The 22,359-nt window shown below is 57.3% G+C and overlaps 1 protein-coding gene across 14 annotated transcripts in view; it reads left to right on the forward strand.

Annotated features, from left to right (window-relative positions):
• Positions 1 to 5,551: 5,551 nt before the first annotated feature.
• The window catches only part of BIN1 (bridging integrator 1), a 56,510-nt gene continuing 39,702 nt past the window's right edge, over positions 5,552 to 22,359 (forward strand). For all 14 annotated transcript variants that reach the window (XM_070475844.1, XM_070475845.1, XM_020894233.2 and 11 more), the window contains exon 1: positions 5,552 to 5,848. In XM_070475844.1, coding sequence (XP_070331945.1) covers positions 5,765 to 5,848 — 84 coding nt within the window. In that variant the 5' untranslated portion in view covers positions 5,552 to 5,764. The remainder of the gene's footprint in view (positions 5,849 to 22,359) is intronic.

The following is a 22,359-nucleotide window of genomic DNA, read 5'->3' on the forward strand; positions in this document are numbered from 1 at the left end:
GGTAGGACTGAATCATGTGCTCCAACGATGTTGGTATATCCGTCTCTCTATCTCTGTTTCTCTGTCTCCATCCCTCCAACTCTCAACTCTTGACTTTATATTCTAGGCTGGCTCTTTCACACGGTGAGCAAGCTGGCTTCTGGAAGCTCCACACTCATGCCTAGCGTCTTCTTAGCAAAGCCAGCAGAAAGAGGAACTTCTGTGTCTTACAGGGATATATACCTATGAGGCCAGGGAAGACTCTTACTGGCTCTGCTGGGCTCATGTGCTCATAGCTGAGCCAATTGCATGGGCTGGGTGAATGGCTTACCTGGAGTACGTATTCATCCTGGTACAAGGGACAAGACTGTATCAAGCCATACCAAACAAGGAAGGACGTCCTAAAGGATGAAGGACAATTAGCCAGGCAGAGCAAATTTATAGCATCTGCTAGTCACTATATAGAATCACCATTTACAGAATCACTTCTCACACTCCAGGGGCTTTATATCTATTGTTCTTTATTTCTACAATAATCTAAAGAGTGTAATATACCCCCATAATGCAGATGGCACTGGAACAGTTTTTATGACATACCCAAGTGGTGAACTGAGGAGCTGACTTCCGACTCCAGGTCTGACTAGCCCTCCCACAACATCATGGTGACATTTTATACGTGAGAGGGTGTGAGGATAATTTGAGTCAGGGGGCCCTTCTTGGACACCATGTCACATATATGCTGCCCAGAAATAATGCTTCTGGAAATACATATCCCTTCTGGTTCTGCCTGTAGACTCTTCTGCATGCTCCCTGTCTCTCTAAAAGATGCAGCTTGCTGTTCCAGGAAGAAGTAAGAAGATGTTTTGTTCCCAATTCTGAAGATGGCCAGGTGCCAGAGGATCCCAGCACAGGACCTAGCAACTATGTGCCTTCAGGCAAAGCTGTCTTCTCCAAGTCTCCACCTGAAAGAGAACAGCAAAAAGTCCTACTGCTGTTGAACGCAGGATTCCTGTGACACTCAAATGAGTATAAACAACAAGTCTTGCTTTGTAAGACAGAACGGTGCTGGTGATGACGACAGTCACAGTGCCAGCTCAGAGCCTCTTACTCGATTTTTGAAGGATAGAAGGAAAATATCTCGTGATGCTTTTTTTCTCCAAGGGACAGGAGGACTGAACTTTGCCCCAGTCTGAGTCCTTCAAGGTTCACAAAATAGTTTCCCCAGGTATAACCATTCAGACATGCAGACCAGCAGGGATGGAACACATTCCACAACATCGTGGTTTCCTAACCAAGGAACACGTTTCTCATTTCAATTTGTGTTTTTAATAGCATTTCTTTATGATTGTAAAAGTTGTTCAGTCATGTCCAACTTGTTGCAACCCTTGAATTCTCCAGGCCAGAATACTGGAATGGCTATCCTTTCCCTTCTCCAGGGGATCTTCCCAACCCAGGGATCGAACCCAGGTCTCCCACATTGCAGGTGGATTCTTCACTGTCTGAGCCACAAGGGAAGCCCCGGAATACTGGAGTGGGTAGCCTATCCCTTCTCCAGTGGATTTTCCTGACCCAGGAATCGAACCAGGGTCTCCTGCATTGCAGGCAGATTCTTTACCAACTGAGTTATCAGTTATCCCTGATGATTTTGATGATTACAAAAATAGTACATGAACAAAATTTGCAAAATAAAAAAGGAAGAAGAGAAAAAATAGAAGACCAAACCCACCCTTTGACCACTCCACCCAGAGATACCAACCACATTTGAATATCCATTGGCACTATACCATTGTATGAGTTAATATCCTGCGTTATTCAATTAACAACACACTATAGCATTTCCCCATCACAAAAATGTAAGAGTGTTATTGTTTTGGTAAACATTTCATGTTTGGCTATTCTATAGCTTAATCACATCTGGTTAAAGGACTTTGTGCAGAGGCCTGGGGTTGGGTTGTGGAGAGCTGGTGGGGTGCAGGGACTGGGAGACCTGGATGCTGAAAGAACAGAAGGAAAGGTAGACCAATAACACGTCGGACACTTGTCTGTTCATTTATTCTTGCCTCCATATTTGAGGGCTTTGCTGGGCAGCAGGCTTCCCTCCCTGTTCTCTTGTCAGTGCTTCCAGTGGTCAACATCACTCCCTCAAAGAGCCTCCCAGCCCTCCCAGACCCCGTCCGGCCCCCACATAGTGAATTCTTGAGGGAGAGGATTCACTGCATGCACCACTGGCAGAGCTAAGCCCAGGACTGGTGCTCAGTATGTAGGGGCTTCCCAGGTGGCATTACTGGTAAAGAACCTGCCTGCCAATGCAGGATATGTAAGAGATGCTGGTTCGATCCCTGGGTTGGGAAGATCCCCTGGAGGACGGCATGGCAATCCGCTCAGGTATTCTTGCCTGGAGAATCCCATGGACAGAAAAACCTGGTGGTTTATAGCTCATAGGGTCACAAAGAGTCAGATACGACTGAAGCAACTTAGCACTCGTGCAAGTGAAGAGACTGACGGAGTGGGGGAATATGTATATTAGTATAGTAGTAACAAGAACAATAGTAATAGCCAAGGTACTGTCAATTTTGTACTATTATAATGGGATGAACATCTGTGTGATTAAACTTTGCTAAAATTTCGAGATATTTCTGATACTTGGGATTCTAGGATTTAAGAGTATTTTGATAATTCTTAATACATATTGCAAGATTGCTTTCCAGAAATCCTGTATCTGTTATATTCTCAGAGGCAGTATGTGTCTGTCTGATTTTAAATAATATAATTTAAAAAATGACTTGTTGATTTGATGAAAGTGAGGGCAGGAATGGTATCTCATTGATTTAGGAAGCAATTTTGTTTTTCTGGTAAGACTGAACTCTTAATACCTATGTATTGATCATTCGAATCTCCAGTTTTATGAACTGTCCATTTTTACCATTCGCCCATTTATTTGTGAAAATCTTAGTGTTTTTCTTATGACTTGTGAGAGTTTTATTTTCAAAAATATTCCCCTAACTTACACTTTAATTTTTTATGTCAACTTTCTTTTCAAAATATAAATAATATTTTTTCCTGATAGTAAAAACAATGGACTGTCCTGCCAAAAAAAAATCAGACACTATAGAAAACCATAAAGAAAGTAAAAATCCCCTACATTCCTAGCCTTTGGCCTTATAATAACATCTTCAGAGCATTTCCTTCCAAATTTCGCCCTGTGTCGATAGTACTTTTTGAGGTTTAAAAAAATTGAATTTTTACATACCCCCAAACCAGTATTTTTTATTTCAAAACTCCCTCCAATGGTTTTGTGCTTTAAAAAGTCTTTCCAAACTAGAGATAAGATCAAAGAATTGTCTTCTTTAAAGATAAAAATCACATGTGGGTTATGAAGGCAACACAGCGTATCATAGAATATTTAGGAAGTGAAGGGGAAAAAGGCTTCCCAGGTGGCGCTAGTGGTAAAGAACCTGCCTGCCAACGTAGGATACAAAAGAGTCAGGGGTTCGATTCCTGGGTTGGGAAGATCCCCTGGAGAAGGGAAGGGCAACCCGCTCCAGGAATTTTGCCTGGAAAAACCCCATGGACAAAGGAGCCTGGTGGGCTACAGTCAATGGGGTTGCAGAGAGTCAGACATGACTGAAACAACTTAGCACACAAGGGGAAAAAATCAGCCGTAATACCTTGACCTTAAAACATCTATTTCCTTGTCCATGGTTTGTTCCAGTCTATGATCATGAGCATTTATATTTATTTTTATGTGGTTGCAAAGGCAGTACATGTGCAATTTTCTATCCTCTCCTTTTCACTCATAATTATACCTAAGAATTATTTCATGTTGCTACACAGTCTCCGTAATTGTTTAAAATGATTCCCTTAATGCTTTCTCTGGTTGCTGCCCTGTCTAGCTGACCCTATCCTGTTGGTAACCATTCAAATTGCTTCCAATTTTTCTGTCAAGTGACCCAAGTTCAGTGAAGCAGAATCTCCCACTTTCCCTGGGGGCTGACTGTAATCTGATTTGACTTTTGCACATTCTCTCCTTTCGTCAGAGGAGGGCGGGAAGAAATTGCTCTTTAGAGAATGGTTAGAAAAGTGCCATGCATAAAATTATGAGGAGAACGACTCTGAGGTGAACGCTGGTGAGCATTTAGGAGAAAGTTGCCTGAGAAACTGCACTGCTTCAGTTTTGGTTTTGTAATTCGGGAATCAGGCATGAATTTATAATAATTTTGACAAAATGCTTTCTGCTCCTGTGTGCTTGCTGCTTTTCCTCGAAAGCACGTCCATGTACTAGCTGAGGGCTTTAGCACAGGAGGGTCTAGGTCTGAATCTCTGCTCATCTCTTTGACCTTCAGCAGCTGCAGTTCCTCAGTCTGTCTTCCTGAGAAATAGGAATAGGAATCGGCTGGGAGGACTGAGGTGCTGAGCAGCCTTGCAGGAAAAACTGGAGGAGAAGCCAGGCTCTCCTGGGAACATGTTCCCAGGGAGCCCAGGAGGAACATTTTATGTTTCTCTGGGTATGGTGGGCTTGGTGGGTGGTCTGCAAGAGCCTTTGCTCCTCTTCCTGGAAGCTTGCCAGTGCCCGCTGCCCTGCTTCTCTGGGGGTGCTGGATGCGTCTGGGCCTCCTCAGCAGGGCTTCTAGGACTCCTCTCTCTACTGAGTTCAGCCTACATCCCTGGGACAGGTACTGGCCTCCCGGGCAACAAAACACTGTGGCATCCTTCCAAGCCCCTGACATGATTTTGGGGAGCTGTAGGGGTGGGATCAGTAAGCCCAATGCATATTTATTAATTTCGAATAAGTGTCATTGGTCTGTTAGCAAAGTTATCATTGGTCGGTTAACCTTTCCTTTGAATAATGACCATTCATTCTGCTTCTAGCACGGAATAGGAGACGGAGCACCCAGGACAGAGTGTTTGGAAAGCCTGGGGTGTGGAGTCAGAGGTCTGGTTCCAGGCCTCTGTGTCTCACTTGTAAAAAGTGAAAAATAATAGCACCTACTTCATAGGGCTGTTGCCAAGGGGGCACTTAATAGAATGCCAGGCACTCCTCAGCGCTCAGTACCGTTAGGCTGTTGTTATCATGATTAACCGCAGATTAGAAGACCCAGCGTCTTGTTAGCAAGGAACGAGGCAGGAGGAACAGTTCCCAGGTGGCTCCCGAGAACCCCGGTCGAGAAGGGTGAACCTAGATTCCAGGAAGAGGCCGGGCATCAAGAAGGGGACCCTCGGTGAGCGCGCTCCAGCGCAGGCTCCCGGATCCCCGGGGCGCTGAGCAAACGCCACCCACTTTATCTTCGGTTTGTGAAAGGGCCCTTCTCCTCCATCTGGCCTCTTTTCCCGGGCGGCGGGAGGTATCTACTGGGTTGAAAGAAGGGCTCGCGGCGGCGTCGGACCCGGGGCGGTCGTAGTAGTTCCCGCCCCGGGGCGGTGTCAGCGAAGTGTCCTGGGAGTCCGGCCAGCCTCTGTAGCCGCGGCGACGGTGGGCGCCGCTCCCTCCCCGCCGGCTGACCGGTTCTGGCCTCCGGGGTGGCCCTTTAAAAGGCAGTGTCTTGTCCGGAGGGGGCGGGCGGGGGGCGCTGACCGCCACCCGAGGCCCGGCCCCTCCTCTCTCCCTCCCCCTCCCTCCCCCCGTCCGTCCCTCCCTCGGTCCCCGCGTCGCTCGCTCGCTCGCCGGGCGCACGCTCCGCCTCCGCCAGTCGGCTCGGCGGTCTGGTGCGCGGCGTGGAGCGGGAGCCCGGGGCCGGGGCTGGGGGCTGGGAGATCCGTGCCCGCCGCCGGGCAAGCCTGAGCCGCAATGGCTGAGATGGGCAGCAAGGGGGTGACGGCGGGGAAGATCGCCAGCAACGTGCAGAAGAAGCTCACTCGGGCGCAGGAGAAGGTGAGCGAGCCCGAGCCCCTGCCCCCGCGCCGCCTGGACACCTGTCCCCTACCCCCGCGCCGGGGGCTGGTCCTCGTCCGCGGCCGGGCGCTGTCACCTCCAGACGGGGGCTGCCGAGGACCTTCGGGGGTCCACAGGCTGCGCACCGCAGCGCTCTGGGTGTCCTCCCGCGCCCGCGTCCTCCGTCTCTTCCCCCCCGGCGGGGGCAGGAGAGGGCGCAGCTGTCTCTACCCCCTCCCCCTTCCCCTCCCCCGTAGCTCCAGCCGCTTTGCATCGTCGCTGCTTCTCTGCAGCGGAGAGGCGGCCCCGGCTTTCCGGGCGCGAGGTCCCGGCTAACCCGGCCTGGAGGCCGAGGCCGGGAGGCCCGGAGGCGAGGTGGCGCTCCGAGCTCTCCCCGCGGGCGGGGCCGGCGCTAGCCGGGAGGGCGTCTGCCCCTTGTCCCCAGGGATTCCCGAGGCTGTCCCTCTGCTCGCGAGTGCCGGCGCGTCGGCTCCAGGCCTCCGAGCGTTTCCTGCGCCCGCCGTGCCCTCCTCTCCACCCGCCTCTCCACCTTCTGTCCCCGCGGGCTGAGGGAGCGGTCAGGTTTCCTTTCACCAGGGGTGCCCGCGGCCTGGAAGCTCCGGTCCGGCTCCCGCGGGAGGGGAGGGCTGCGGGCCCCTTGGGAAGTGCCCTCGCCCGAGAAGGGGCTTCGCATTTCCGGCGGCCGAGGTGAGGGTGGCGGCTCTGGCTTGGGGAGCCCGCGGCCGGGTGGGGAGCCAGCCGGAGCGGAGAAGGCGCGGCAGGCCGCCGCAGGAAACACGACCCCTTGGCCGGGAGAGCCCCTGGCCGTAGGCTGGGGGATGGAGCCGGGGCTTCCCGTGGCAACCTGACGGTGCAGGAAATGCTGGGCTTGGGGGCGGGGGTCCGCGCGCGCCGGCTTTCCATCCCCAGCCACCTCTGGTTTATTGAATTGGATCGCGCCAGTTGCTGACGCCACTTCCCCTGCCGACTCCGACTCTGAAATCTGAGATCGCAGAATCTGTGATCTTACCAGGGTGGCCCCCCTCAGCGCCCCCTGGCCGGGTCTGTCCCCTCTCCCGCCCGACGCACGGCCGGGTGGGAACCCGGAGACCGGCCGGCCTTCCCCCGCCTGGCTGTGGCTGTTTATAAACAGTGACTTTCGCAGCTGAGACCTGCGGGCTCCCTAAGGATGCAGCCACGTGATCGTCGTGGGTGGGGGGCGGCGGCGGCGGCCGCTGGAGCTTCCCCGGCGCTTCCCTCAGAGTCTGCAGCTCATTCCCGTGGTCCCGGGCTAAGGGGGTGGTGGGTCGTGTAGAGGGAAGGGCCCTCAACCAGACTCCAAATCTGGCCTGCCCCAGCTGTCCTCCTCCCCTCCCCAGGGCGGGAGGAGGGATTAGAGCCCCACTGATAGCTGGCTGGAGGCTGGGACGGCTTCAGTTGCCTAGATTGGGGGTGGGGGACAGATACTGCTGCTCTTGCTCCCTCCTTCCCACCCCCCTTCCCCCAGGACTGGCTAATCCGTTTAGGTGCCTGGGTCTAAGCCTGCTTCCTGCACCTAAGGGGCTGAGGGGGATGGACGGGAAGCTGAGGGAGGCTGAGACAATTTCCTTGCCCCCATTCCAGTGATGTCCGGGCCTTCCCTTTGCTCTGCTCTGTCCCCTTTGCCCCACTTGCCTTGTTTCTGCAGCAGCATCTTTCAGTGATTTCAGGGGCGGCAGGCCTGGGCCGTATTCCCTCTGGGTATGTGGCGACGTGTTTCCACTAACCCCCCTGATCTGCCGCCCCTCCCTCTTTAGCCTCTGTCCTGTGGCCTTGGGCGCTTGGCTGACAGCTGCTCAGCTGTAGATACTGGCCTTGGCCAAGGGCTGGCCCTGCCTGAGCCTGGGCCCTCGTGGGACTGGACTTGCTTAGTGCTAAGGCTGTTCTCTGCCCCGTGGGCTCCGGCTGGGGACACCCTCCTCTCCAGAAGCCAGAGCAGCAGCAGAGGCATCCTGGCTGAGTCTGGAAACGTAGCCTCCCCTGTTGGTCCAGGAAGCCGGGTGCCTCGACCCCCCACCAGTCTCTCCCCTCTGCCCTTCAGAGGCTGTCTGTGTGGAAGCCTGGCTGCTGCTGGCCTGGCTGCCTCCTCGGCGCCTTCTGGTGGCCTTCAGGGCCACATCTAACTCGCATGGTCAGTGGTCTCATGGGCACCCCGCCCCCACCTTGCCTTGGTCAAATCTGTGAGTAATGGGGCAATTCCAGTTGTCCCGTTGCCATGGCAGGGTATTTCCTGACCAGGGACGAGCAGGAGCTTGGGTGGAGGGCCTCGGCAACATCCGTGTAGGAAGAAGGGCCCCATCTCTCCTCTTCCTTGCCCTCGATTTCCCCCATCTCCTCTCAGCCCAATCCGCCAGGATTCAGAGGGGGACTTTGTGGGAGAGGAAAGCTTGCTTGCTGGCGCCTTTGGAACCAGCTATCCTATCCCCCCGTTCATTGAGTTCCTCAGGGGGCCTGCTCCTTCACCTGCCAGCCTCCACCACTGGTCCAGGTGCTCCCTGGGGGTTGGGCAGATCCGTGTATGCACCCCACGTTCACCTGGCCCCAGCCAGTGCTGAGCGATGGTTAGGAACAAACAGGGGTGTTTGGGGGCTTGGTGTGGGAGTCCTGATGCAGGCTCTGGGTGGGTGATTTGACCAGAGTGCTCCTCAGCCTTCCCTCATTCAGCAAATCCCACCAGGACTTGTGTGGAGCACCTGGGCCTGGCTGGGCCCGGGGTGCTGAGGGGAGCAGGGTGCACGTGGCTCTGGCCAGCAGGGAGCTAATTGTTGCTGTGAGGGCCTGTGGCCTCTGGCCCTGGTGTGATGAGAGTGCAAGACCCCACGGGAGGGCTCCCTGGGGTCTGCCAGCCCAGCGTGGCTCTGTCACAGCTGACCTCCCAGCCCCCAGCCGCCCACAGGGTGCTCAGTACCCTGAGGTCATCTTCCCATCGCGCATTTGGCTTGTCGGACCCTCTATAAATGACTCTCTCCATTTTTGGGCCTCAGTAGGTGGCTGGGCAGAGTCAAGTTGGGGTGGAGCCTGGGTCGGATGACAGAGAGGATTAGGGATTGGCGGGCTGGGTCCTTGGTGGGGGGGGGAGGATGGGACAGTTGGGGAGAAGGGACAGCTGGGGTGGGGGTAGAATCTGGCCCGCTTGCCCCTGAGTTCCACTGCTCAGAAGTCCTCATGGGGCGTGTGCGAGGGAGGCCAGCCTGTGCTGGAGGAGCCGGACCCATGAAGGGCGCAGGAAAGGAAGCTCCGCACCCCACCACCCCTCATTGCAGGCCCCGAGCTGCTGGGAGTGGGGAGGCCCGGCTTGGAGGCGCAGGGCCCAGGGCTGTCTGTGGACCGGACAGCACTGGCGGATCACAGCTGATGCTCCCTAGAGGGCAGGTGCAGTGGCAGTTATTTATAGGAACCCACACATGGCCATGATGGTGCCATTCTCATCTGGATGGTCAAGGTCTCCCACGCTGTAGCCATGGACCTCCTAGTAGGAGCCAGGCCTTTGCAACCAGTTCTTATGCTCAGAGTGGCCTTGAGAGGGGCCGGGCCACCCCGAAGGGCGGGGGGCAGGAAGCCCGCCCAGGTCTGAGACCCCAGGTTGCAGTCAGTGACTCTCTTCCGCTCAGACCCTCCTGCGCTCCCTGTCGGGGTGCCTCTCTTTCAGCCCTGAGTGTCCTCTCCCGTGTCTACCCCCACGTCGGCTTTGCCTCCATCTCTCTGCCTTGCTGCTCTTGTCTCTCTCCTCTGATCCTGTGTACGCTTTTCTGCACCTCTCCAGGCTCAGATCAGCTTCTCTCTGAACCCGAGTTATTTATGTAGTTGGTTCATCTTGCCAGTGCTGGAGGGAAGGCTCTCCAGCCAGGCGTCATCTCTGGGTGGGGTGTTTCTGGGGGCTCAGTGGACATTTGGCTGAGGTCCGTGGGTGTGGGGAAGTTGCAGGCATGGCCTCCAGACTTCCTGGGCCCCAACAGCCCGGGTTGGGCTGAGCCCAGGCCTGAGCTGAGGCTCTCCTCTGTCAAGGCTGTTGGTTCATGCAGGGCCCAAAGGAGACAGAGGCTGTTTTGCCCAGGTCGGCTGATGGGGCTGCCTGGGGACCACGGGGAGGAGGAGGGTGTTGGGGGGAGGGTGTTGGGGGGTGGAGGGGGACAGCTGTGGGCCAGGGAGTGTGTGTGGACTGGGAGAGTGAGCTGCTGGTCACTGACGGAAGGTGTGGGGTGTGTCAGGAGGTGGCTGGGGGGTTGATTTGGGCTGGGTTTGATTGAATCTTGAACGCCGGCAGGATCTGTGAATCCCATGGCTTCCCAGAGAGACTGAGGCCTCAATTCTTCACCTCCTTCTTCTCAGATGACCCCTCTGGGTCCCCTTCTCACCTTCCCTCTCTGGCATCGCCCAGGCTCTTGCCCCTCCGCCCAGCTCGCCCCACACAAATTGTGCTTCTGTTCCCCCTGCCTGCCTTAGCCTGGCCTTGCCTGTTCTTTTCCCCTGAGGCTCTAGAATCCCTGTGTCCTTCTCCGCTGCTTCTTGGGGTAGGTATGTCAGGGACAGAGCCCAGGCATGGGCCGGGTAGGCAGGCGGCAGTGGCGGAGGGCTCCTGGCTCCTCCGAGCAGCCAGGACCTTGGGCAAGTTTCAGGACCCTCCTGAGTGTGGTTTCTTTGGTGTGAGATGGGGATAACAATGGTCCCCTTACCACGCCTGTTGTGGAGAGGAGGGCCCTGGACAACAGGCAGTCACAGACCAAGTCTCAGTGGGTAGAGCCGCAGCATGGCCCAGAGGCCTCCTTCCCCGGCCCTCCTCCCGGCCCTTCTCCCTGCAGTGTCCATTACAGGCCCCTGCAGACAGCTAATCCCTGCTGGGCCCTGGATTGATCAGCCCAGGGTGATGTGTGTGCATGTGTGGGTGCCCATGTCTGTGTGTGTGTGTGTGCAGAGGGGCAGCATGTGATGGGGAAGGGAATCGCGCAGTTTTCCGGGTCGGGGTCGGGGTCGGGGTGGGGGTGGGGGTCTGGACTCATGTACATATAAATCCTATGGCTCTGGGTAAGTGTCCCCCCTCTGCCCGCAGGCTTCCCTCTGACCATCAGGAAAGTGATCACGGGATTTACTTCTTCATTTATTTGGGAAACAAACACTGAACACCCACCATGCGCTGGGCACTGTGCAGGAGGGGGAGACAGGGCTGAACAAAGCCAAGTCCTCGCCGCCTGGAGCTGGTGTTTTCCCCTCCTCCCAGGGGGTAGGCAGTCAAGAAACGAAGCATGTGGTGGCAGGTAGATACAGGGCAGGGCAGCCTTTCCATAGTGAAATTTGATGGTTTAGAGCAGTCTTTCCTGGGCACCCCAGGGCCAGTGCTCACACGGTGCAAGGGGTTGGTGGGAGTGTGTGTGCGTGCATGTGTGTGGGTGTGCGCTAAGCTGCTTCACTCGTGTCTGACTCTGTGTGACCCCATGGACTGTAGCACTAGGCTTTTCTGTTCATGGGTTTCTCCAGGCAAGAATACTGGAGTGGGTTGCGATGCCCTCCTCCAGGGAATCTTCCTGACCCAGGATTTGAACCTGCAGCTCCTGCAGCTTCTGCATTGCAGGCAGATTCTTTACCGCTGAGCCACCAGTGAAGCCCCTGGTCAGGGAGAGGCTGAGCCAAAGCTTCTGGTCTCCAGGTGAGAGAGCACGTCGGGGACCAGGGCTTCCTGTTGGATGTCACCCTGGTAGGTCACCCACACATAAGCTCCTTTTTTGGCAAGTCTCCCTTTGGGATTAAAAGTGCAAAGAAAAGGTCACTCATGCTGAAACCACCCTGCAGGGCATTGACAGTACAGGCCAGGGCAGCTTGGTGGTTGTAAGAGGGGAGATAGGAGGGGACAATAAAAGAGAAGGGGGAGGCCCCAAAGATGGCCCAGGCTGTGGAGGACCACTTAGAAAATTTTCACAACAAGCAGCAACTCAAGGTAGTAACAACTATTCAGTTTCTAGACAGCTGGGCTTGAATCCCTCCCCACAAGCTACTACCCTTGGGCAGGTTGCGCTGACCTCTCTGAGCCTCACTTTCTTCACCTGAAGTCAGTGGTGTGAACCACAGAGGATACTGTGAGATTAAATAGACCCAAGCAAAGGGCAGGGCTGGTGGTTCCTGTGCCGGGAACTGGCTGGCACCCTGGGCTCCTGGGGCCTCCCCAAAGGTGTTGCCAGCTCACAGAGAGGCCACATGGTTCTGGCCTGGGCAGCGAAGCTGGCTTAGTGCCAAGGGCTGGCAGGGGTCAGGGCTGGGGAATTGAGAAGAGAAAGACAGGCTCTTCCTGCTCCGAGGGAAGCCTTTGTCAAATATTGACTTTAAAATAGCCTGATTTTCTTGCAGACCTGCTGAGTGCCAGATGTTTGGTGAGAATTCTCATCCCCACTGCAGCCTGGGATGTCATCATGATTCCCATTTGGCAGATGAAGAAGCTGAGGCTCAGAGCAGTGGTGTCACTTGCCCATGGGCTGCTCTTGTCCACTGTCTAGGAAGTTACGTCTCCCTTGGTGACTAGGCCCTCAGGCTGGGGGAAAGCCTGGGGACATGCACTGCAGATAAGACGTGGATCTCCACCCAGGAGGCAGGGTGAGGAGTGTCAGCTGATAGATTTGGGTCCCAAGACCTTCTCCCCCATAAAATGAGGTCTGAGGCTGCTCGTCTGTCCCTGGGTCCCCACCTGGCATCAAAGTTTATACTTTAGAATGTGGTCTTTATGTTTGGACGTATTTGGTAGGACTTGGGTGCTAGCAGTGGAGAGTCTGCCTGCCAGACATAAGAGACACAGGTTCGATCCCTGACTCAGGTAGATCCCCTGGAGAAGGAAATGGTAACCCACTCCTGTTTTCTTGCCTGGAGAATCCCATGGACAGAGGAGCCTGACAGGCTATGGTCCCTAGGGTCACAGAGTCGGACATGACTAAATTGACTTAGGACAGATGGACGAGGTGAGGGGACAGCCTGGGGTTTGGTGAGGCAAGTCTAGGGATGGGAGTTCCTGCAATTGAGGACAAATGGTGGTGTGTGTGTGTTTTCCCAGATATGAAGACTGTGTCTACTCAACATAAAGGAACACACTTTATCCTGAGATTGTATCTACTTTTGTTTATATTTTTGCAACAGTGTTTCTCTTATGAAATGATGGTACTACTGTTTCCTATGTTCCTGGGGAGGAAATAGTCTCCATGTTGATCCCTCCCCTGCCCAGCTGAGATTTTCCTGGTGTGGAATCTAAATGTCTGGGGCCCCCTGCCCTGGGGCAGTTTGCTGTCTCCCCTGCCGCCAGGAGTAGGGGTGGGTGGGCTGTTCTCCCAGTCCACGCTTGAAGCTCGGCAGTGGTGGCCTGGGGCAAGCCCCTGGAATATCTGCTCCACGTGGCTGGGTGCTGTCTGCTGCAGTCACTACAATGCCCCCAGCTGTGCACACAGTAGGTGTCCCGTGTCCCTGTGTTGCCTGGATGCCTGGATTCTTCGGGGGATGGAGACAGGCTGATGGCTGGCAGAGGTCCTGGAGGCCGTGGGTTCAGGGTGTAGGGTGGGAGGGGTAGGGGCTATGTGGCTGGAGGATTTCACGCCTCCAGTGAGCGCAAGGGGTGTCAGAGCCCAGGTCTTAAGGTCAGGTGTGGGGGGGTAGGGCGTATGATGGTCCCGGCACAGGCCATCCCCAGGGGCCTGGGCATCAAACACAGAACTTTTTCCCGCATTAAAGTCTCAGGGCTGTGATGGTGCTGACCTGAGCCACGGGTTGCAGGGCTTGGGCCTAGATGCTGGCCTTCTCAGGAGTGGGCTGGGGCCCTGCTGGGGAGTCCTCCTTGACTTTAGGCCAGTTGCCAAAGAGAGGTTGGCCTGGGTCATCTCTTCCGATATAAAAGCTTTGAGGTGACCGGGGTCCCAGGGCTCACTGACCTGAGGGTCTCTGTGATTTGCTGGCCCCAAGACTCATGGCCATGCTCAGACCCCTTGGCCTCTTGGACCTCGCCTTCAGGCCCAGGCTGTGACCCAGGTCCCAGGGCCACCACAGACGGGGTAGGAGCGAGCCCACAGCTTGGATGGAAGGTGGGGGTTGGAGCCTGGTGGTGGGGTTTGGCCTCGGTGCTGTCCACGGTGCCCTTGGGCAGGGGCATGCATGTCCCCCTATGCTGTGCCCAGGGGCGCAGACAGCAACGAATCTGCCTGCAATGCGGGAGACCCAGGTTCGATCCCTGAGTTGGGACAGTCCCCTGGAGAAGGGCATGGCAACTCACTCAAGTATTTCTGCCTGGAGAATCCTCTGGACAGAGGAGCCCGGTGGGCTACAGTCCATGGGGCTGCCAAGAGTTGGACACGGCTGAGTGACTGCCACATGCTGTGCCCAAGCCTGCATGATGGGCTGGGTCCCTGCTGCCGGGCCCGCTCAGTGGGCGGGGGCTCGGTGGGTGGGTGGCGAGTTGTAGACACCCCTGCCTGTGCAGTGTGAAGGCTGCGGCAGGGTGGGAGCTGAGCCCCAGCGGCTGAGGAGTGAGTGGGCGGCAGCCGGGCAGCAACCACCAGCCGCCGCAGTGCTGGGGGCGGGACTCGCCACTGTTGTCACTGCCGGCTGGGCTGGGGCTCTCAGGGCCCCTGCCAGGCCTGCCCGCCCCATCCTGGAGCCCCCAGGGCACCTTCCTGGGGATACTTATGCTGCTCCTGGCTTCAGCTCCTGGTGTGGAAGCCGCTTCTCTTCCTTGTCATTCTCTGGTTCATGGCCTGCCCGCTGTGGGCCAGGATGCTGAGGTCTGAGGGCACTCAGAGGAGGAGAACTGGCCCTGCCCTCAGGGAGTGCTCAGTCCCACTCTCTGTGCCCATCGCAGCCCTGGGGAGAGGTGGGGGAAGGGCACCACAGCCCCCATAAGGCCTGGGCAGTCAGGAAAGACTGCTTGGAGGAAGTGGCCTGCCCTCCTGAGGCAGCCAGAATCCAGCTGGGCCTGGGGAGGCATGGGGGTTCCGGGGCAGGGCTGCCATCCTGGAGTCCTCTATATCAGGGCTGGGGTCGTGGCCTTCCCAGAAGGCTGCTCTACATCCTGTGTTCCCTCCCGTGGCATGCAGACCTGCCCTTCTGTATTTCAGGGCCCCAAGGTGGCACCATGGAGGGTGCTTGCAGAGCTCGACAGCTGCAAGGGGCCAGTGGGTCAGCGCACCCCCGGTGCCAAGCACCCCACTGCGCTCGCCTTTCGAGACCAGACCAGGTGGCCAAGTGGAGGCCCCCTTGGTCCTGGATCAGAGCCAGGGTGGGTCCTCAGGGGGTGAGGGGTCATGCCCGCTGGTTGGGATCCTGGCTCTGAGTGCAGATGGCCAGGTGAGGAGTGGCCGACAGTAATGTCACGTTGTGTGGATGAGGCTCAGGACGAGCGGCTGGCTGGTGAGGGGTCCGGGTTTCCACCCAGGCCTGTGCCTGAGGAGCTATGCAGAGGCTGTGGAGCCGGAAGGGGGCTGGAGTGAGCAGAGAGCCTCGCCAGCCCTTTTTCCAACAGCTGCTGCTGCTTTCTTTGGACCCTCGCTCAGCTCAGCTTCTCCCCGGGACCACAGCCAACGTGCTGGAGCCCTGGCCGGGCCTGGGCTCTGCAGTGGGCACTGGGGACAGACCCGGCCCCGGGAGGGCGGGGCCGGGAGAGACCCTCTAGGGGACCCCTGTTGCTCCCTCTCCGGCTCCATGTGGCCACCCCCCCCTCCACTTTTATGCTCTGAGGCAGAGTCACCTCTCTCAAGACATGCCCTCCAGCTTGTCAACAACTACCTTGGGACAAGACATGGGTGATAAGGTGGACAAAGATTCTGACCTGAGTTGGGCCCCTGGGAGGTGGGCAAGAGTCGAGGAGAGAGATTGAACACGGGAAGGGGAAGAAGGAGGTTGATCCCAGTGACTACCCACCTGCTCTGGGGTCCTGGGCAAGTCATGCCTTCTCTGAGCCCGCCTTTCCTCCTCTGTAAACGGGAACGGGGGTTCCTGCCCTTGGACAGGAACCTTGTGCTGAGAGTCCAGGAGGATGATATGATCAGGACCTGCTGGGGTGGACACACAGGTTCTGTTCCAGGGAGCCTCTTGGGGAGCCCCTGGGAGCCCACAGGTAGGGACTGTTCTGGCTTTTGTGTTCTGAGCTGTCTCTCTGCTGATGCCCAGATTCTCGAAATTGAACTGCAGGGCGGTTTTTGTTCCCTTTTTCCCTGTAGAGTCTGAAAAAGCTAAATTGGGAGGGCTGGTGTTGTCTCCCACAGGAGGGAGGCCAAAGTGTCCCCTGAACCAGAGCTTGATTGAATGGGTTGGGGCAGGAGGAGGGCAGCAGTTCCAGGTGGGCTGGGTTGAGGGGTCTCCCATCCCTCATTCATTCATTCATTTGAGGAACCAGATGTGCAGCTAAAAGAGACCTGGGTTGAAGCCTGGCTTGGCCACCGAGCCTCAGTTGCTCATTTGGGAACTGGGAAGCATGAGATTCCCCTGGCAGAACAGAGTTCTACTGGGTCCAGCTGGGTCTGGGTGATTCTGGAAGGGAGGACAGGTGAGCATCTCGGCGGCCTTTCATTAGTTTACTCAGAACCCTCCCACCTGCCATTTTTCGTTTGTTCTTCGCCGTGACCAGTGTGGTCGGCATGACTGGATTATGGTCCCACTTGGGAGGTGAGAACACTGGAGCTCAAGGAAGCCCTGAGATTTTTTCCCCCTTCTGTTCTCCGAGGGCCCCAGGCTGGCCTTTCCTGGGAGCTAACACCCCTGAATGGGGGAGAAGGTGGTTGGAGGATGCTGGAAATAGACTATCGTAGTGCAAATATAAATGCAGAAGTGTTTTCAAATGAAAGCGTGTGTGGGGGCTGCCTTTGTGGGGCAAACACCTGGGGGACGGGGTGTGTCTGTGTGTGGGGGGGAGGAGGCTGAAAACTGGAGGAGAGGTGACCCTGGAGAAAAGCCACCTTGGAGCTTTTCACAGGGCCCCTGGTTCCCCATGGCCCCACCATGGTGGTGGGGGAAGCTGGCCTCACAGAGCAGTCACGGGGACCCCAGAAGGTGAGCGTCGGGTGTGGACAGGGCTGGCCTGACACAGCACTCCTCACAGCGCCTCAGTAGGAAGAGTTCCAGGCACAGAGGCCAGCGCTGTACCCGGCACACATTTGGGGAGGGTGTGGGAGTGGGCGTGGGTGCCCCAGCCTGGGGGGAGGGAGCGGACACCTGAGGAGGAATTAAGGGTCAGGAATACAAGTTGAATCTTGATCTGAACTGAGAAACAGAATCCGCAATTAATCGGCTGCATTTGCTGAACCTGGGGTGAGATGACAATGTTTTCCTGAAATATAGCTTCTGCCAGGAGGGTGTGTGTGTGTGTGTGTGTGTGTCTGTGTGTGTCCAGGAGGGTGTGTGTCTGTGTGTGTCTGTGTGTGTCCAGGAGGGTGTGTGTCTGTGTGTGTGTGTGTGTGTGTCCACGTGTGTGTGTGTGTGTGTCCACCATGGGCAGCCAGGAGGGTGTGTGTGTGTGTGTGTGTGTGTGTGTGTGTGTGTGTGTGTGTGTCCATCATGGGCAGCCAGGAGGGTGTGTGTGTGTGTCTGTGTGTGTCCACCATGGGCAGCCAGGAGGGGGTGTGTGTGTGTGTGTGTGTGTGTGTGTCCACCATGGGCAGCCAGGAGGGTGTGTGTGTGTGTGTGTGTGTCCACGTGTGTGTGTGTGTGTGTGTCCACCATGGGCAGCCAGGAGGGTGTGTGTGCGTGCAGCCAGGAGGGTATTGTGTGTGTGTGTGTGTGTCTGTGTGTGTGTGTGTGTCCACCATGGGCAGCCAGGAGGGTGTGTGTGTGTGTGGGGGGGGTGTGTGTGTGTGTCCACCATGGGCAGCCAGGAGGGTGTGTCTGTGTGTGTCTGTGTGTGTCCACTGTCAGGAGGGTGTGTATGTGTGTGTGTCTATGTGTGTCCACCATGGGCAGCCAGGAGGGTGTGTGTGTGTGTGTGTGTGTGTGTGTGTGTATGTGTGTCCACCATGGGCAGCCAGGAGGGTGTGTGTGTGTGTGGGGGGGGTGTGTGTGTGTGTCCACCATGGGCAGCCAGGAGGGTGTGTCTGTGTGTGTCTGTGTGTGTCCACTGTCAGGAGGGTGTGTATGTGTGTGTGTCTATGTGTGTCCACCATGGGCAGCCAGGAGGGTGTGTGTGTGTGTCTGTGTGTGTCCACCATGGGCAGCCAGGAGGGTGTGTGTGCGTGCAGCCAGGAGGGTATGTGTGTGTGTCTGTGTGTGTCTGTGTGTGTGTGTGTGTCCACCATGGGCAGCCAGGAGGGTGTGTGTGTGTGTGTGTGTGTGTGTGTCCACGTGTGTGTGTGTGTGTGTGTGTCCATCATGGGCAGCCAGGAGGGTGTGTGTGTGTGTCTGTGTGTGTCCACCATGGGCAGCCAGGAGGGTGTGTGTGCGTGCAGCCAGGAGGGTATGTGTGTGTGTCTGTGTGTGTCTGTGTGTGTGTGTGTGTCCACCATGGGCAGCCAGGAGGGTGTGTGTGTGTGTGTGTGTGTGTGTGTGTGTATGTGTGTCCACCATGGGCAGCCAGGAGGGTGTGTGTGTGTGGGGGGGGGGTGTGTGTGTGTGTCCACCATGGGCAGCCAGGAGGGTGTGTCTGTGTGTGTCTGTGTGTGTCCACTGTCAGGAGGGTGTGTATGTGTGTGTGTCTATGTGTGTCCACCATGGGCAGCCAGGAGGGTGTGTCTGTGTGTGTCTGTGTGTGTCCACTGTCAGGAGGGTGTGTATGTGTGTGTGTCTATGTGTGTCCACCATGGGCAGCCAGGAGGGTGTGTGTGTGTGTGTGTGTGTGTGTGTGTGTGTGTGTGTGTGTGTCCACCGTCAGGAGGGTGTGTGTGTATGTGTGTGTGTGTGTGTGTGTGTGTGTGTCCCTCGTGGGCTCTGTGGGGCAGTCTGATCTGGAAGTGGGCCTGGCTGAGCTGGACCGTCACCATCTGCCCGAGTTTACCAGCCCAGGCCTCCTGGTGGAGTGGACTGTGGACCACTGCTGAGAGGGGTCAGGGCCCTTCCTGTGGGCCGGGGGTGGTGCTGCCCTGGATCTGGTGGGCCAGGTGGGGGCCGGCCTGGTGCCACAGCAGGGACGCTGGCCCGAAGTGTGGGTGCTGGGCTGCCTGGCCTGTGGGAGAGCTGAGTCAGCCCCGCGGGAAGCCCGTGGTCAGCAGCGGGACAGAAGCCGGTGCCTGCGTCCTGACTTGAGTCACTGCACTATCGGGTCACCCTGTCCTGCTGCGTGCACTGAGGGACCAGGGGAGGCCTCCCCACATCCTGCAGCCAGCTCAGGGCTCTTCTGAGCCAGGTGGTTGGTGAGGGGGGCTGGGGGTGTGGGGCGGCTCTCAGCGCCCTGGAGACCCAGGATTGTCGCTTCTGATACCCTCCCCTGGGGATTTGGGTCACTTACTTGACCTCCTCATTTCAATTTGCTCCTCCATAAAACGGGGGTGAGTGCCCCCTGCTAGGTCCAAGTCTCGGATGGTGGATCCTGTACCTAAGTGCACACAGTAGGCCCTAGTGCAGCGTCGGTTGGGGTGTGGGGCTTCTGTGCCCTGGGGATGGGAAGGCCTTGGCAGAGTATCTCCCACAGTGTGGCAGGTGGAAAGCCCCGGTTCAGATCCCAGCTCTGTCCTCCCAAGGCCTTGACCTTGGGCAAGTTACCTATCCCCTCTGAGCCTCAGTGTTCTTGTGTGTGAGGGTTTAATGGCGGGCCAGGTGCCTCCATTTCACACCTTAGGACACTGAAGTTTGGGGTGGAGGTATAAGGTGCCTTAGCGGGCATGGGGAGCTCTGCTTGCGGGTCCTGTTGGACCTTCCTGCCCAAGTCTGGACCAGCCTTGGCCCGGCAGTGGCGGAGGTGTGCTGGCTCAGCTTGGGATCCAGATGGTGAGGCCATGGGGGACGAGGAACGCGGGAGGGCCTGAGAGGGCCTGGCAGGGGCCAGGTGACACCGGGGACCCCTTCCCATCACACTCGGTGCCTGCCCCACCTGGCCCGACCTCCTCGTAGGCAGCAGGATCCCTCCCAGCTTTCAGATGCTCCATCAGTGTCCAGAGTCACACCTGGGCTGGCCGGGGACTGCCTCCTGGGACCCAGCCCTGGAAGCTCACCCCAAGCCACGCCCTGCTCCACTCTGCTCTGTTCTTTGGCACTTTCCTGTGATTTTGTCTTTTTTTTTTTTATGTTTATTGGTAACTCTGGCAGCCCAGCTTCCCCTTACTGTTGAACTGCATTTCTTTTGGGAAAGAGGGCCCTGAGGAGGAAAGGACCAGGTAAGCAGGATCCCCTCGGCAGTAGGCCCAGAGGGTGAACTGGTGTTTGCTGTGATTTTGGGGGCCAGTGCTCTCTGGTAGGTGTGTGTGTTGGGGGTGGGGGGTAGCCTCTGCTACCCTTCCCCATTCATGCTGCCTCAGCTCTTCTCAGGGAGGGATGTGGTCTCACCCCGAGGACCTCTATAGACTGCAAGATAGACTGCAGGGCTGATGCTTGGCCTGTGTCCTGATAAGTCAGAGATGTAGGGGCCCTTTGTGTCCACCTGATCCTCACCCCCCACTGTGAGGGTAGAGATGGGACCCTGAGTGGTGACCTGCCCAGGCTTCTGGCAGCCCCCTCATCATGTTCCTGTCCACTGTGTGCTGATTTCCTGCGTCTGCTGGGCTGGGAGGACCAGGGCCTTCCCCTCAGGCCTCTCCTTGCCCACCGTGTTTCTCTGCTCCACCCCAGCCCAAGAACAGTGGTGCAGACTTAGCAGGAGAGAGCCCGGGAAAGCCCTCCTGGTCCCCTGAACAGTCACTGCATCTGCCAGGGGCGAGGGCGCCGCCCAACTTCTCATCCCTTCTTGGCCTCGCTTGTTCCCCGTGCTCGTCTTCACCCTCGCTTGGTCTACGCTCCCTCCCAGCCCCCTCCCAGCCTTCCTCCAACTCCCCTGCCCCCAACCAGGGGAAAGCAGTGGGACTGGCCTTGGGCTGGGAGAGGACCACCCTGTTCGGAACCGGTGAGAACCAGTGCGTCCCCACCCTTTGATCCACCAAATCTGCAAAGCGGAGCATCCTCACTGGTGCCGGGAACTTGGAATCAGCCCAGGGGCAGAGGTAGGGGAGCCCCTGGGGCCGCCCCCTGGGCAGCCAAGGGCCTGGGAGTGACCACAGGACCGAGGGTGGGGAGGTGTGGGTGGGGTGTGTGACTGCACTCTCGCTTGGCAGGACTGGGTGGAACTATTTAAAGCTGACTCTGGGCATCAGCTCCTGTGAATGACACAAATAACAACAAAAACCAAAATAATAGCAATAATATGTTGGGGGAAAAAATACCATGGTTATGTCCTTTAGATACTTGTTAATCATTCCAGGTTCACAGATGTGGCCATGGGCAATTCCAAGTGACAAAATGAAGGAACAGCCTGGTTGCACATTAGGTCAAACATACATAGGCAAAGGGCTGAGGGCATTTAGAGGACTGAGTGAGTTCATGTACCTGAGGTGAGATCAGGAAAGGCTGCCTGGAGGAGGTGACATGAGGGAGGTGACTTGGCCTGGCATCAGTAGGGAAGAAAGTTCTTAATGAATATGGTGGCAATGCCCGTGGTCCCTGCTGGGTCAGACTCAGCCCCAGGCTGGTGCGTGGAGGCAGGCCCTCCACCTCCTACCCGGGCTCTGGCCCGTGCTCTGTTGAGCGGGGGGTGGGCTCCTGCCCACACAGGGCTGCTGCTTCACAAAGGCTGTCCCCTCACCCAGCCCAGGAAGCCGCTGATGAGGGGCTGGTGGGAGGTGGCCGGGCAAGAGGGGCGGATTCCACCCCTCTGCTGATGGCCGGCGTCCCGGCGCCTGCCTGGGGCTGAGAATAGCACCCACACTTGCATGGAGGGGACAGGTGGGCGGGCGGTGGCTCTGGCGGGGGGTGGGGGGGCATGGTACTGACATCTCTGAACAGGTGGCCTGGAGGGCTGGGCCGAGGGCAGGGCTGCGGTGTCCTCAGCCAGCCGCAGCCAGCCCCTCCTCAAGGGGCCAGCGGGTGGGCTTGTGGTGCTCCCATCCGGGGCGCCCTGTCTGGGAGCCCTCCCGGCCCCTCTGTAGAGTGGGCTGTGTCCCGGCCTCAGTGCTGGGAGGTTAGGGATCAAGGCGCCCCAGGGCCACGCATGGCGGCTGCTGCAGGGCATCAGAGGCCAGAACTTCCAGCTGCTGTTTGGGCTCAGGAGCAGGGTAATGGTGGTGGGGCTGCTGGCAGGGTCTCTGCAGAGCTGGCCGGGGGAGTCTGCTGAGGGAGGTGGGGCACGGTGGGGCAGGCTGTCTCCTAAGTAAGCCTGGGTGAGTCATGGAGAGCAGGCGCTTGAGGCACCAGGCACCAGCCTGGAAAGGCGTGTGTGGGCTGGGCTGTGGTGGGACGGGGGCTAGGGAGAGCGTACTGGCTTGAGTGGGCAGAATCCTAGGTCAACAGGGGTCAAGGGACGGCGGGTGCGGGGGAGGCCAGCCCCTGCTCTGTGTTAGACCCGCTAA

This window comes from Odocoileus virginianus, chromosome 13, assembly GCF_023699985.2.
Source record: "Odocoileus virginianus isolate 20LAN1187 ecotype Illinois chromosome 13, Ovbor_1.2, whole genome shotgun sequence".
In the NCBI taxonomy this organism is placed as follows: Eukaryota; Metazoa; Chordata; class Mammalia; order Artiodactyla; family Cervidae; genus Odocoileus; species Odocoileus virginianus.